Source organism: Hylobates moloch, unplaced genomic scaffold, assembly GCF_009828535.3.
Source record: "Hylobates moloch isolate HMO894 unplaced genomic scaffold, HMol_V3 SCAFFOLD_2, whole genome shotgun sequence".
In the NCBI taxonomy this organism is placed as follows: domain Eukaryota; kingdom Metazoa; phylum Chordata; class Mammalia; order Primates; family Hylobatidae; genus Hylobates; species Hylobates moloch.
In genome coordinates this window covers 26,470,868-26,487,265 of record NW_026652277.1, presented here as the reverse complement: position 1 = coordinate 26,487,265, position 16,398 = coordinate 26,470,868, and the positions used below count along the sequence as shown (strand labels likewise).

Sequence of the window (16,398 nt, the reverse complement as noted above, 5' to 3'; positions counted from 1 at the left end):
AATAAAAATAAAAATTTTAATACAAATGCAATGGTGTACTTTTATCATCACTACAATACATCCAGAAGTCAGTGTTCATCTTTTTTCCTGATTTCCAGCACATCTAACCCAAAAATGATAATAATAAAAAATCAAACAAAACTATAGCTAAATTGTTATATCAAAAACTTCTGACAGGACAGAGATAAACTTTGTTTCAAATATTTTAGTTTCCCTTTTAACCATAGGAAAATTATTAAAAAATAATAAGCTCTAGAATTGTTATTTAATGTAGTTCATCTTTTTTCAACAGCCTTCTCTTCTGCAGCATAGCATTTTAACACTCAAAGACAATTACCAGAACTTTGCTCTGAGTGTGACTGATGAGGTAAATAAAGTGGCTTTCATCATCTGTTTGATGTTTTAACAAGGTATTAAGCTACTGGCCAACTGAAATGAATGCCCAATTTCCAACTCTTTACAGTATTTTGAAACAGATGGTAACATTTTACTTTGTTGTTCCTTAATATTTGTCTTTTGAATCAACTGCAAGCTTCTTCTGGTGTAAATATTTTCTTTCATGCCTTAGCTGTTTGATCACTTTATTTTTCCTGGCTAATGTTTCACATTTTGCTCTTTGATATTTTCTGGTAAACCCTTTGGGTCTAAGACTTCAAAGCAAGCCAGACCAAATGGTAACATAAGACCAATTCTATCCAAGCATTTTAAATTCAAGTGTAGCTCTTACTTGATATGCTTTAAGAAAAATCACCTTCTTTCTTCGATTCATCACTGATACCTAAAGTACCTTTAAATAAAAATCAAAAACTTAAAGTAATTTTTAGGTTTTTGGATTTCCTTCTTACACAAATTGATTTAGACAAAAGAAGTAGCAATCACTTGTACTATAGCTACTTAAAAGTCACCTCAAAAGGCATTTATCATACATGACAAAGGAGCTAGAGCCTCACTAAAAACTTATATTCAACTATAAGTTGAATAAAAAACCCCTTTCATATTCGAAAGGGCTTTTTTGAACAAATACGAAATTGTAGACTGTCTTTGCAAAATACCATTTTCATGCTTATGAAACAAGAATTGGTTTTTGCCTGTAAGTTTTCAATACACAAAACTGTAAGACTACAAATTTATGTACCTTAATAAGCAGTCCATCAAAACAGAAAATTCTCCCACTAAACAATGAGCTTCTTGAGGACAGAAAGCTATCGTATTTTTTTGTAAAACCAACAGGTATAAGAGAAATTGCTCAATAAATGTTTCCTCACTGAATAAAGTTTAATATTATTATCTATGTCTTAATAATAAGACACAGTCATAAACTTAAAAAGTTTAGTTAAGAAACCTGTAATTTGAGTTATGAAAAGGCAAGTTACATATGAGGCTGGCTTTAAAAAACAAAAATCAAATTAAGTTTTTAAGTAACATTCTGTTGGAAAAACACACTCCATGACTCCGTATCACAATTCTCAGTAATGGTGTGATAGAACTGATTTTAGGAAGCCCAAAGAGGAAAACACAATGGATACTATCAAAAACAGCCACATTACAATTGAAAAAATATGATTAAGGTCTCTAGGTTAGATAATAATACTGCATCAAGTTTAGTTTCCTTATTTTGACAACTGTTCTGAGGTCATGTAAAAAAACAAAGTCCTTCTTTTAGAAAATAAAAACTGAAGTACTTAGAGGTTAAAGTGCTATTACGTAATTAATTACTCTTAAGTGATTATAAAAAACAGTCATTATACACATACACACATATATGCTTGGAGAAAAAACAGAGAAAAAGCAAATGTAGTGAAATGTTAACATTTGGATAAACTGATGAAGGGTATAGAGGAATTCTTTATACTATTTTTGTAACTATTTTATCTAAAACAATCTCAACTTAAATCTTCAAAAAAGAAAATAATTATGAAAATGTCTAAAAGCAACCACACAAATATAACACAAAGATCTGTATCAGAAACATCTACTTGAATATGCACGAAACAACCTTCCATTTCTTTTGTGGAGGGCAACATACATCTGCAATTCCATAACAGAAGTGATTAAATAAACCTTTCTGAACTTAAAGATAGACTTTCAGGTATGGAATTTATCTCTATCTCTAATATCCACAATGACTCAACTTGAGTCTTAATATATAATTATATCTTAGAGAAAAGGGAATTGAACATAAAACATTAAATTGAAAATAATGTGGGAGTGATGTTTTTCAGTCTCTTGATGCACACACATTATCATTAATTGAGAATCTAGTCATCCTTCTTGCCTTAAGTTGATTCGATTCTGAATGAAATACAGATAATTAGGAAATATTATAATGTAAAGAATATCAATACTGTTATCCTCTCTGCCAATTCAATGAATGATGAACATCAATGATCTACAGAATGCTGGGAAAAACTCACTGTCTACTCATTTTAAAAGTGTATGGAAAATTGAGAAGCATTAATTTTAAAAAAGCTGTTTGCATGTCAAAAAGGAATATCAAATATAATTAACAAAATATACATGTTATCAAAGATTACAAAATTTAAAAAGAAACTCAAAATAGAGGAAAACATATCCTTACCCTATTGGGAAATCAACATCATCACCATGAGCAGTCATGTGATAAAGTCCAAATTTAGCCAATTTAATATGTCCCTACAATAATAAAGAAAAAAACACTATCAAATAATTTATTATAATTGGCAATATATAATTTATATTATAAAATTATCATTATACATTTTATAACTAAAGAAACCATTATATAACAATATTTTATCAAAATGCCACCGTAGATTTTAAAAAATCATAATTTTATAAAAAACTATCTGCCAATAGTCTGCTTTATACTCATTAAATATGTATATATGAGTATGTACACATACATATCTCAAAATGACAAATGACATTTTTCTTTAATATATTTGCTGTTACATTGTCTAGTTATTTCACAAAACAAAAAGGCAAAAATGTTCTCATCTGTCTTGAAACCTTGGTTAGAATGTTTTGTGGTAATTTTCACAGAGCAAATTTTTTTCCATGGAGTTGCAAGTCCATTTATAGTTATAATTTAACTGTGAAATAGGAAAACTTAACTTGAAAAGATCAGTTCAAAAATCATCAAGATTTTGGTGAATCTGCTAGATTTCCAATAACTTTTTACATTGTTTGAAAACAAAAATAACTATCGTAAGTATAAGGCTCTTAATAAATGATAAATATAATTTTATATCTTTTAAGTTTTTCCCTTTTAATCTATAAGGCTTTAAAATATTAAGTTCATCTTAAAATTGGTTTGTCTTCTCAAGAGCATTATTTCCAAGCATTATAAAATATTTACATTTAAAAACAGCTTAAATTGATAAGGTAATGATTCTTTACTGCCATAAATCTGAAATTAATGAGTACAATTTTCTATTTTTGTGTTTGTGTGTTTGTTTTTCAGAGACAGGGTCTCACACTGTCATCCAGGCTGGAGTGCAGTGGTGTGATCACAGCTCACTGAAGCCTCAAACTCCTGGGCTCAAGCAATGTTCTCTTCTCAGCCTCCCAAGTATTGATTTGGGAAAAGAACCAGAGAACAAGGATAATCCTACTAATACAGCAAATAATGCCCATGAAAAAATTTCCTCCAAGTTGTTTTTACATATTTTATGAAAAGGAATACAATTATTCCTGAAAATATATAACCTTGCTATCCATAATTCTCTTTGAAGGGTTTACAAGCTTCTTCTTAATGCCCCATAAGATTTCCAGTAGAGAAACAGCACTTCAATAGTAAAAGGAGGTAGGTATGAACAGCTGGTAAATAAGGAGATAAATAGAAGAGGAAAGAAGGCAGAAGAAAAATAGAGAAAACACAATGCAGTTGGTTTATATGAATAACATTCTAGCAAAAAGAGCCATTTTCTTAAAAATGAAAATAAATTAAGAAGAGGAGTATATTGGGAAGCCACAAGGCTTTAGAAATAAGAGTAAAATAAAAAAACCATAAAGTTAGAAAATGGGTCTTGTGGGAAAAATAATCCATGTGAAAGATATACAGATTAAATAATTTAAGGATTATTTAATCCTTAAATTCAAAAACCACAATTATATCACTTTCATATAGTCTTTTCATTATGAATATTCTTAAAACATATACTGATTCTATTGTTCCTCTGACTGAGTAGCCCTGATTCCAGTTGCTTCCAATTTCAAACGATATATAAATATTTATTACATGATTTAACAATTACCTTTCGGTCCAACAGGATATTATGAGGAGACAATGCCCTGTGTACTATACCATGTTTGTTCATATACTGCAAGCCCTGAAGAACCTCAAATGCTATACACAAAACCGTTGAACAGCTACAAAGAAAACAAAAAGTCAAAGATCAATTACAAAGCAAATAAATAACTTGTTTTAACAAGTGAAATGTGACCTAGTGAAAATATTCAAAAAGTTATATTTTTATTGCTCCTCTTTTATTCTGAGAAAATAGAATCTATATATTTTCTAAAATATCTACCTCTACATATTTTAGGTTTTTTGATTGTAACAGAATTGATCTGACAAAGATCCTATAGTTTCCTAAAGGCTATTGTAATAGCAGTATTTGGTTCTTCCAGGAAAGGGCTTTAATTTTGGTGGTGAGTACAACTAACCTATAGCAGGTTTGGCTTTGCCAAATTATCAGGTTAAGTTTCAGGTATATGGCAGAACTAAGTCACTAAAAACTATTTTGCTGAATACAAAATACCTAAGCCCCCGAAAAAAGTAGTAACAATATATTTTATAGTATACAAACACTAGCTTATTTTCCATATTCAACCTATAAAGCAACCTCTGGTCATTTATGATTTAGCAAACTTTTCTCTTTAATTCTTATCCTATCCTCCACAAGCCATCCTTCACACAGATATTCTCCAGTTTCCTTCTCCTTTTCCCTCCTTCTCTCTCTCACCATCCATCTCCCTAATTTTTTTTCCAATTTGCAAGTCTACTCATGTAAATTACCAGGAAACAGGTACTGTATTTGGGTAAATACTGCTACTTAGCAGTAGTAAGTAGGATTTGGAACGTTTTAATTTTTATTATTACACTTTATAAAGTATGGATTGTTCATTTGCAGACATTGGTGTCTGCATTAAAATATTTTCCTGTCAGCATTTCTTTTCTTTTTGAAAAGTTCAAATCTCAGAGTATAAGACAAATGTAATACTCACGATTAACCTAGCTTTATTAATTATCTTCTAATGTTTTAATAAAAAATTGTTCACATAGGAAATTTCCCCATACCTACAATATTAACCTTTTGGTATACATTTTCCTTTCTATTCATTTTTTTAAAATTTTTCTAAAATTAAATTAGTGTTTGCAGATAGCCACTAAACATAATTTTTAAAACCAATAGTAGAGATAAAATGGAATCATAAAAAATATTCAATCCACAAACAGGTAGAATAAAAGGAAAAAAGAACAGAACAAATAGAAAATGACTAATAGATTACGTACAAATGGTCTCAAGTCACGAATTAAAACATAAGGATTGTCAGATTTGATAAGAATTTAAACTCAGCTATACTCAGTCTATGAGAAACCCACTAAATAAAAGACATAGGTTAAAAGTTAAAAAATGGACTAACAGATTGCCATGGGCTTGGGTGGGGGGTAGGTGGACTACAAAAGAGTATGAGAAAATTTTGTGGCATGAGGGAACTGTTCTATCCTTGATTTTGATGACGGTTACATAACTTTGTTTATCAAACTCATTAAACTTTACATTAAACAGGGTAAATAAACCTTAATAAACCTGACTTTAAAAAATACTAGATTGAATAAAATTTTTACAAAAATAATTGTTGCAACCTGATTCTCTCTCCTAAATTAAAACCAAAAGAGATAACCAGAGATAAAAGCTAAAATTTCCCTCTATGATCCTAGTTTGACTTTCCAGAGGGAATCAGCAGGTTTTGTTTTCAATTCTTCTGGTGGTTAGATTTTTACTTACTAACTCTTCACTATGCAAGAGGATATAACTGACGTTATTTTCACAACTTTCCTATTTTTCTTCAAGTCCTTTTTATTACATTGTTTTACATTATCAAATTTTATTTTACATTATCAAATAATCATCAGCAGTTAGTTTTCAATTCTTCTGGTGGTAGACTCTTACTTAATATAACTAACTCTTCATTCAGCAAGAGGATACAGTTGACATATTTTCACAACTTCCCCATTTTTCTTCCCCAACTTCTTATCTGTATTCATTATATTGTTTTTACATTATCAAATTATAAGTGGGATAAAGGCAACCTACACTTCTTTCTGGAAGGTGAAACAAATAAGTAAATAGATAACGTGACGTGTAGTGATTAAATGAAGAAAAAAAAATAAAGTAGGGAAGACAGATAATGTGTTCAGGGAAGTCCTCACTGAGAAGGTGACACTTATGTAGAAGTCTAAAAGAAGTGAAAAAGACACGTAGGTCTCTGGAAAATGTATGATTTGGGCAGAGGCCACAGCAAGCAAGTCCTGAACTGGTATAAAGTCAGCAGCTCACAAAAGTGTATTCAGTGCATGCAGTAGAATGAGCAAAGATTAAAGTGAGAGGAGATAAGCTCAGAGAGATAGCTATGAGTCAGATGATGTAAGGCCCTTTAGGCCACTTTAAGACCTTTGGGCTCTTACTCTGAGAAAGATGGGAAGTGATTGGTACATTGCCATATGATAATAATGATTAACAAATATTTACTGTAGAACTAAGCACAGAAAGAAATACAAACCTAGGCCACTTAAACCCTAGCTGTCAAGAGAAAATGTCTCAGTCATCAAGATTTAATGGATACCAGAATTTTATAACTCTATTTATGAAGATTATCATCAGCTACTGTAATTTCTATATCTCATACTATTTTTAAATTTCTTTTTTGTTTAGCTATAAGGCATCTTGAGAAATTGTTTCATACAGAGAGCATGAGTAGGATATTTTCATGCACGGCGCATCTGAAAATATCTTATTCTTGCCTTTAAACTTGGAAAGAATTACTCCATTGTCTTATAGCATTCTTTATTAACGGAGAGAAGGCTAGTATCAGTCTGATTCCAACTTTGTTGTAGACATCCTGTCACTCTTTCCTGGGAAGTTTTGAGGATTATTTTTACTTTATCCCCAGAGTTATAAAATTTCAGCCCAATATGTCTAATGTGGGCATATTTGTGCCAGTCAGCATTCAGCATGTCCTTTCAATCTGAAGACTCACATGTTCCATTAACACAGAAATATTCACAAGGAAAATTTGATTTGTTACATCTTTCACTGTTTTCTCTCTTTTTTCCTCTAAGTTGGAACTCTTAGTGGGCAGATGATAACTGGAACTATTTTTTTTTAATTTAATTTTTTTGAGTACATAGTAGGTATATATATCTATGAGGTACACGAGTTTTGATACAGGCATGAAATGAGTAATAATCACACCATGTAAAATGGGGTGTCCCCCCTAAAGTATTTATCCTTTGTGTTATAAAAAATTCAATTGTACTTTCAGTTAAGATGTACAATTATTATTGACTACAGTCATCCTGTTGTATTAACTTTCTGTTTTAAGAGCATAATCTTTAGTCCTATCTGTTATATAACTTAATTCCAGGAGAGAGAGAGAGAGATCCAGAGATCCAAAGAGAGAGAGACAGAGCAAGAGAGAGAGAGAGACAGAAAGAGAGAGAGAGAGAGAGAGATCCAAATCATTAATTTCCAGGATTTCTATTATGTCCTCTAGTTGCTCCTTGTCGATAGATACTGTTCTTTGGTTATGGATACATCATTCCTTTGAGTCTCTCTGAGAATAGTTAGAACTCTTTTAATTCTGGGAAAAGAGTATTATCTTCATTTCCTCTGTAGTGAGTACTCCCTCTCCACCCCATCTCCAGGCTCTGTTTTTCCTCAAACTATTTTTTTACCTCAAATACTACCTCTGGTAATCCGATCCCTGGTTGTCAGTCATATTTTGAAGTAAAGGAATAAGCTGATATTCCCCATAATGTGTGTAAAAAAGAAGCAATGAGGGTTACTATTTATAAAGAATGCTATTTAAATTGACTGTAAAATATTCCTTTTTATCAAATAATTTCTCCCATATTAAAGTACCATATCACTGAGTCTTAAACAAATAGGGAATGTGTGAAACAAGCATAATTCAGGATAAACAGAGTTTTCATAAACATCTTCAAAAAATAAACTAACTGTATAAATGGCAATATTCCAAACTTAAAAAAAATTATTTGTAACTTATCAGTAGTTATAGAGGCAAAGATTTTATGTAAAAGCACAATTACATTGATAAACGTGCACATGAAAGAAAACAAAGTCTTCCCCTTAAAAAAAAAGAGAAACATTCCCTGAGATTAGCAAAATGTAAACCTAGTTTTATGAACTCATTTGGCTCTGCAAGTCAATTTTAGAGTAGCTTCTCTTGTTCTTGTCTGTTTCTCACACAACTCACAAAAAAACTGATGCCATATTCAGCTGTGACACTAGAGGACCTCAGCTGCATACTACTTCAATATAGAGGTCTTCCTCATGAAATTAAAGCCAAACCTTTAAAGTGATTTTCCCATTGAACAAGTTCTGAAACTACTGAACACATAGACTGCATTTTCTACTCTCTATACTGTGCTTTTGCTAATTGTGAGATATTAGACATTAGACTTGCATGTCGAAAAGCACATTCATGTTAAAAATGAGCTGATGAACGTGCATAGCAAAATAATTTTTAAAAATTCAAACATATAAATGACATACCCTTTCTTAGCTATTACTTGAGAGTACATGTCAGTTACAATCTGATTTGCTTTTCTGCCCTTTTATATTCTCAGAATTTGATTTTTTAATTTGTTTTAAAATGTAAGGTATAAAGAATAAAAAATGCTATTTTATACCATGAGAAGAACAAATCAGTATTTGCAGAGTTTTCTGTACTTACTAGCTTTCTAAGTTATATTCTTTAATACTACCAATAACTTGGGTCATGAAATTTTTTAAGTAGCTAATGCAACAGCAAAGTAAAACTATCATGTCTAGTAGTAGTTAACATGTTACAGTTTAATTGAACATGGATACTAAAAGAAGATTTAGGATTAAGAGAATTAGATTCACAGTTAAATAAAAAAGATACTGACAGGGGACAATAGGACTTTATCCTACACAATTCCCAAGTGAGAACCTTGTTAAATAGACAAACCCATCAGTAACCAAGAAAATGTAAAATTATACTTCAAATCAAAAAATATTCTACTCCTTTTGACATTTTTCAGTAATTATTGTTACTTCAGGGCCTGGGTGGCTAGCGTTTACCTTGTCATCATTGTCCTGAACAACTGAACATAAGAATCCCTAGTGATTATAAATACAGATAAGACCAAAAGGTAGCTTTCAAAACAGTATATTTGATAACTCCCAATAAAGCAAGATGACATTTGAGGACATTTTTATTTATATTAAAACATATCAATTGAGTGGCTATTTGTTTGTTACTGAATTTTTGGGCCCACAATTACCAGGAAGAAGAATTGATCTGCACTACAAACAAGCCTACAGTATACTTAGAAGGACAGATTTACAAACTGATAATTATAATATAAGCAATTAACTAAGCAGATAAGAATTATTCATCATTTTCCTTTGTCTTCAAAGAAAAATAAAACATAAAAATTTATTTATAACATTGGTGAGACCAAAAGAGATCTACAAAAGTCATAAATCTTGGGAAAGTAAGCTTAAAACCTAAAAGAGAAAAACACTATCACCACCACCACCATCACCAAAAAAGATGTTGATAGTTTCTAGGTATGAGTCAACTTGGTTGTATTTGGATTTTCAACATGGCTCAATAAATTTTCAAACCTATTAGGCTGGTATAATCCCAGGTATATTTTTTTATCCCTTTCCAAATATATTTCAAAAGCAATTTACTGTCTTTATGATTAAATCACCCATAAATCATCTGTAGTTGTTGGTTAAAATATACTGAGGCCAAGATCATGGATTTAATTCTTATGCAGAATAGAAGACTTCATCTGTTCACAGCCACAGGTTTTCATTTAACCCCAGCCAGTACTCCCAAATACAGATAGTCTGTCACAATGAGACACTGCACAACCTATATTTACTTAAAACATCCAGATTTTTAACTACTATCTCCTATACTTCTCTGTTCCTCATTCCTGAGGACCCACTCTTTAAGCTCATCAAGACCTTGGGGTCCCTGTTCTCTAAGCCTCCTCTATTACCCCAGCCAAGCAGCCCCTTTTTGACATCATTCTTTATTCTGACAGATATGGTTTGTCATTTCAATAATTTTTTGCAAAGATCCTTAATGGCTTCTCATTCAATGGCTCTCCCTTGTGGTAGAATTGAACTCCCTTTCTTGATTTCTGACAGTACACAGTTGAGAGTTTCTTGATTTTATGGTAATTATTTCTATATAAGCTTGTCTTTCCTACTGTATCTTGAGTATGGACTAGCTTATTTAACTATGACTCCCTGTATCTATCAGTGTCCGTAATGTTCATGTTCAGTAAGTATGTATTAAAAATAGGTGTTAAAATACATACATAAAATAGTATCACACAATGGTACAAGGGGGAAAGATAATTAAATTCTTTACCACTAATAGAATAACACCTCAAGAGAGAATGTACAATCGTTTAGTTAGTCAAGAAAACACAAATTGCTCTAGTTCACCCAATGGCTATCCACAAAAAAATATTCATTTGCTGAAAATACAACTCTTCTAGTCTTTTATTTACTGAAAGAAACAGGAATAAATCAGGATATACTGGGTAACAGGATAATCTTGTTAATATCTGTCTAAAACTGTAAATTAGACTAAATTGTTGAGAGAGATTACTACTGGCCTCAAACCATCAGCTCTTTTAGGTATTTGCAACATTTCCAAGAAGAGATGTTACTCGAATTGCAAGAAATAGAGGCCAGGAAAGAGAATGAGAGGTGAAGTTGCTGAGATAGATTTGGAAGTCATTCATGTATAAGTGATAACTAAAACCACACATGCTATTTCCTCAGATCCATGATCCATGATGTTTCTAAGGGCCATTCCACAAGCCAAAACACCCATATTGTCAGCTAACCAAGGGAGGAAACACATTTCTGCATTCTATGAGTTCAAGATGTTCTTTCACCTTATAAAACCTGATCACTCCCACAGAAATTTTCCTTTTGGTCTAAAACATTCCTTACTTGGTATCAGCCTGAAGTAAAATGTTAAGAGAGAGGAAATACAGATGAAATATATTAATGGTTAGCTACTGTGTAATTTAAGAAATGGAGAGGAAAAATAAAATGCTTACTAATGATTAATGTTCAGATAATATTACAAGTGTATAATTCTGTGTTATCTTCAAAGAAACTTTCACTTGAAGACAAAAGAGCTCAGCTAGTATATAACTTTTAAAGACTCACTAGTTTATAATTCCAGAATTTGGGGAGGGTGTTTCCAATGATGAGCTGGTGTCTTTGAGGCTTTTGACACTTATCACTTACTAAATTTTGATGTTTTGTAAAAAAATACCACAATATTTAACAGAGCAAAAAGGATGAAAAATACAACAGTTTCTGGAATTGAAAAAGGAAATAACACATTTCAGTACTGGGCACACATGTTTTAGCCTGAAAGGACACCTATCCATGCTAAATTTAAGAATGTATTTGCCTCAGGTTCAGATGTTTTGAAATGGAAATTGCGTTGATAAACTGCTACCTAAAGATTGTTTTATAGTAAGTCTAAAAAAAGTAATCAATCCATCTGACTTTCAGTTGCCAGACTAGGCATATTTTACAATTTAGCTTTAACTCCAAAATAATCAAAATAGAACGCTGTAAGTCTGGAATGTATCTAATTCTCAATAGGATACAATAAATTGGGAAATTAACTTTCCAAGTTGAATACTAGATAACTTTTCTTCTCAGCAGAAAACTAACTTGGTAAAATCAAATACATATGGAAAACATAGTCTAGCGGTTTGAGGTTCAGACATAAAGCCAGAAGGCTCTGTCATTGATTTGTTATGCTTAGACAGTGTTCCAACTTCACCCTGCCTCCATTTGCAAATTTATAAAGTAAAAAATGTAACACCAAACAGAAGCTAAATGGAGATCAATGAGCTATCGGCCCTGCACAGAATCTTAATCATCTTAAAAGCAAAACAAAATAAACAAAAAGTCTCTCTCAAAAGTCTCAGGGTTTTTCTAAAACTATACAATATATTTTGTTATATGTATATATCCTATAAATTAACAAAAATTGCAAATTGAGTTCTCCAACTATTCTCCTGACATAACTGAATCAGAAGAACCGTTTTCTAACTTCTCTGTGATAATAAAATCACCATTTGATATACAGGTCTGGAGGATCTCAAGATTGGCTGCATATTTCTGCCCCATCAATGTTTTCTTCTCCTAAGCATTTTTTCCTATCCTTGCACAGAAACTTCAAAACCTCTTTTGTCATCATAGTCACTAATTCTGGCTGTGCAAACACACTAGGTAATAAGTCCAACTCCCCATACCCTGGCAGCATTTGGGATGTTGGAAGACTGTAATTTTTCTCTAAGACAGAACTTATCATGGCATATAGTGGGTTAAATCTGTACCCTGTGTCATTCCAAAGTTGTTTTTTAAATTAAAATTAATGTATATATTGCCATGTGAAAAAAAGAGAAACAAATTTCTATTACTGTTCAGAATTTTGATTTGAGACCAATTCACATTTTTAAGTGGACTAATATTTTAGATGACTAATTTATCACCCTACCCATCTCAAATAATGAATGGGAGAGGGCCTGAATAATATGGATTTTTTATTACAGTGTCTGCAAGACAGCATATTGTAAACAAGTTTGTCAAACTGAAATGTTCAGTTAAATAAGTATTGGTCTGTCTTAAGTAACTTATGATCAGTATGATTACTGAAAAAACCCTATTTACCACGTCCCTTGTATTTGTCAGCAGTTGGGGTGACACAGTGATTATATTTAGATCAGAAAATCCAAGAATAGCTTCCGCCACGGCCGCGTCTGGAGAGAAGCAGCCATGGCTCTACGCTACCCTATGGCCGTGGGCCTCAACAAGGGCCACAAAGTGACCAAGGACGTGAGCAAGCCCAGGCACAGCCGCCGCCGCGGGCGTCTGACCAAACACACCAAGTTCGTGCGGGACATGATTCGGGAGGTGTGTGGCTTTGCCCCGTAGGAGCGGCGCGCCACGGAGTTACTGAAGGTCTCCAAGGACAAACGGGCCCTCAAGTTTATCAAGAAAAGGGTGGGGACGCACATCCGCGCCAAGAGGAAGCGGGAGGAGCTGAGCAACGTATTGGCCGCCATGAGGAAAGCTGCTGCCAAGAAAGACTGAGCCCCTCCCCCGCCCTCCCTGAAATAAAGAACAGCTTGACAAAAAAAAAAAAAAAAAAAAGAAAATCCAAAAATAGCCAAATTTTGTTCTTAACTACTTCTACTAGACTCCATAAGCTTCCTATGATTCATAAATAGGAAGGCAGACAAAGCAAAATAATACTTTAATAGCCAAAGCTTTATCTCCAAATTTTAATGTAGAACTCTGAGGTCTGCTTACCTATATAAATAAATATTTTTTCCTAAACCAGATCACCTGGAATTAGTTAGTTCTGTCTATTTCACCTAACCTTGAACTAGACTTTCAGTTCTCAATACTATGATATAAGGAAGATCATACCAATTACAGCAAGCTTCACAAAAAAGAGTAAGAAGAAGTTCTTAATCCATATAATCCCATAATGACCCAGGAATACTGTGTAAAAATTGAAGAACAGTTATCTTTTACTAATTCACAAAAAATATAATATTAATAAATATGGATTCTTAATTTTAGGTTCTCCTATGTGTGTTGTTTTCTTGTGCAATATCTGCAATCACTTATTTCGACCAGAATCTATAAGATGGTAGCTAATTTAGCTCAAATACTTTAAAACTGTTCTTAAGAGTGGTGGCTCACACCTGTAATCCCAGCACTTTGGGAGGCCAAGGCAGGTGGATCACCTGAGGTCAGGAGTTCCAGACCAGCCTAACCAACATGGCAAAAACCCATCTCTACTAAAAATACAAAAATTAGCCATGTGTGGTGGTGGGAGCCTGTAATCCCAGCTACTTGGGAGGCTGAGGCAGGAGAATTGCTTGAACCCAGGAGGCGGAGGTTGCAGTGAGCTGAGATCGCGCCACTGCACTCCAATCTGGGTAACAGAGCAAGACTTTGTCCCCCCCCAAAAAAAAACAAAAAAACTGTTAAGTTATATAAGTCAGTATTTCATATTGTTCTACAAAGAGCACATTGATTTCTAGGTTTCCCACCAATGGAAGAATTTTAAGAACCTTTCACCAAAAGCAATGGTAAAGAATCACCTTAAGGGCTCATTAATATAGATAATTGCTGGGTTCTACTCCCTGCAATTCGGATATAGTATCTAAGATGAGTCCCAAGAATTTATATTTCTAATAAGTTCCCAGGTGATAATGATGATGAACCACACTTTGAGAACCACTGTCCTAGAAGGCGAATATAAATGAACCTGTTTCACTTTCAGGTATACAGGAAGGTATAGTATAGAACAAAGATAACAGGTTTTAGATTTAAACAGAACAAAGTTTAAACCCCTGGGCTATCTTTTTCTAATTGTCATCTAACCTCTAAGTATCTTTCTTAATCTTTAAAATGAGGTAATAATAACCACTAGTACAGCTATGTGGTAAAGTTTAAATATAACGTGCTTATAGAGCCTGGTATAAAGTAGGTACTCAAATATTGGTTTCTTTCCATGCTACATACGTTTCTTAATGTGTGTATAGCCCCCATCATCCTTTCTCTTCCAAGAATAAGTTCATAGAAAGAAGTCATTAACTTAATTTCTCTTGATGCTGATGACAATTTTTTTTTCAACTAAGAAAATATCTAGGCTTACTCAGCTCCAAAATCATTGTTTATTTAATTTTATTTAATTTAATTTAATTTTATTTTATTTTTGAGACAGAGTCTCACTCTGTCGCCCAGGCTGGAGTGCAGTGGTGCGATCTCGGCTCACTGCAAGCTCCACCTCCCAGGTTCATGCCATTCTCCTGCCTCAGCCTCTCCAGTGGCTGGGACTACAGGCGCGCGCCACTATGCCCGGCTAATTTTTTTTTGTATTTTTAGTAGAGATGGGGTTTCACCGTGTTAGCTAGGATGGTCTGAATCTCCTGACCTCGTGATCTGCCCACCTCTGCCTCCCACAGTGCTGGGATTACAAGCATGAGCCACCTCGCCTGGCCTATTTAACTTTTAACTACAGTTAAGGGTATTTTGCATATAGCAAAGATGTAATAGAATATAAGCAAAGCAAACCAATCATGTGGATAAGTACAGGGTAAAAGTTTAAAATTTAAATCCCAATTATGGGTTCACTTCACTGAATATCTAGTAGGTCCCATTGAATAACCTGGTATTTCTACCTCTACCTACAGTAACAGTTAAAATAATAGCAATGATCAAGATAACCATATCACAACTACTACTCTAAGTATAGCCCTTTAATAGATCTATCAACCTTTTGTAATATACAGATTTTTAAGTCACAAACTTTGTGACTAAATTAAAGACTGAATCTGGATAAATGGATGAAAATTCAACCCTTGGCTTTACAATTATAACTATAACAACAAAATGTAAAAGGAACACAACGTAACATGAAGTTCCTCTTGAAAAGATCTGATATTAACTGGGATATCTAAATCTTAGACATAATAAATTTTTATACAAATCATATGAGATATATGCCTCACAGCAATGACTTTGAAACAACAAAATAAAACTTTTTTAACTGACCTTTTTTCTAAAGAAAATGAACTTTGTTTATAGGGGCAGCAAGTAGAATTGAAATCTAATAGAAAATCTTTACTGCATTTGAAATAATATTTTTAGAGTATGTGTGTTTTATTTGCTGGTTAGCTTGTCTGAAAGGAGGCCCCCAAAAAGATTTGTGCACATCCTCACCCCTGGCACCTCTGAACATTACCTTATTTGGAAAAAGGGTGTTTTCATTTGAGAAAATCATCCTGGATTATCCAGGTAGGCTCAAAATTCAATGTCGAGCATTCTTATAAAAGGGAGACACATAGACGAGAAGACACACAGAGAAGGTGACACGAAGACGGGGGCAAAGATTGAAGTGATGTGGCCACAAGCCAAAGAAGCCAAGGAATGCCAACAGGCACCAGAAACTGGAAAAGGAACAGAAGGATTTTTATTGAAAGCCTCCAAAGGGGGTGTGGCCCTGACAACACAGTAAGTTTTCTGAATTTTGGCCTCCAGAGCTGAGAGAGAATAAACTGTTATT

At 33.1% G+C, this 16,398-nt stretch overlaps 1 protein-coding gene and 1 pseudogene across 2 annotated transcripts in view; one reads left to right on the top strand and one right to left on the bottom strand.

Moving 5' to 3' along the window:
* The window catches only part of TBCK (TBC1 domain containing kinase), a 271,930-nt gene that overhangs the window by 217,374 nt on the left and 38,158 nt on the right, over positions 1–16,398 (bottom strand). For both annotated transcript variants that reach the window (XM_032172492.2, XM_058432416.1), the window contains exons 4-5: positions 4,236–4,350; positions 2,579–2,652 (exon numbers count right to left, since the gene is read on the bottom strand). In XM_032172492.2, coding sequence (XP_032028383.1) covers positions 2,579–2,652; positions 4,236–4,350 — 189 coding nt within the window. The remainder of the gene's footprint in view (positions 1–2,578; positions 2,653–4,235; positions 4,351–16,398) is intronic.
* Positions 13,064–13,456, top strand: LOC116480499 (large ribosomal subunit protein eL36-like; annotated as a pseudogene).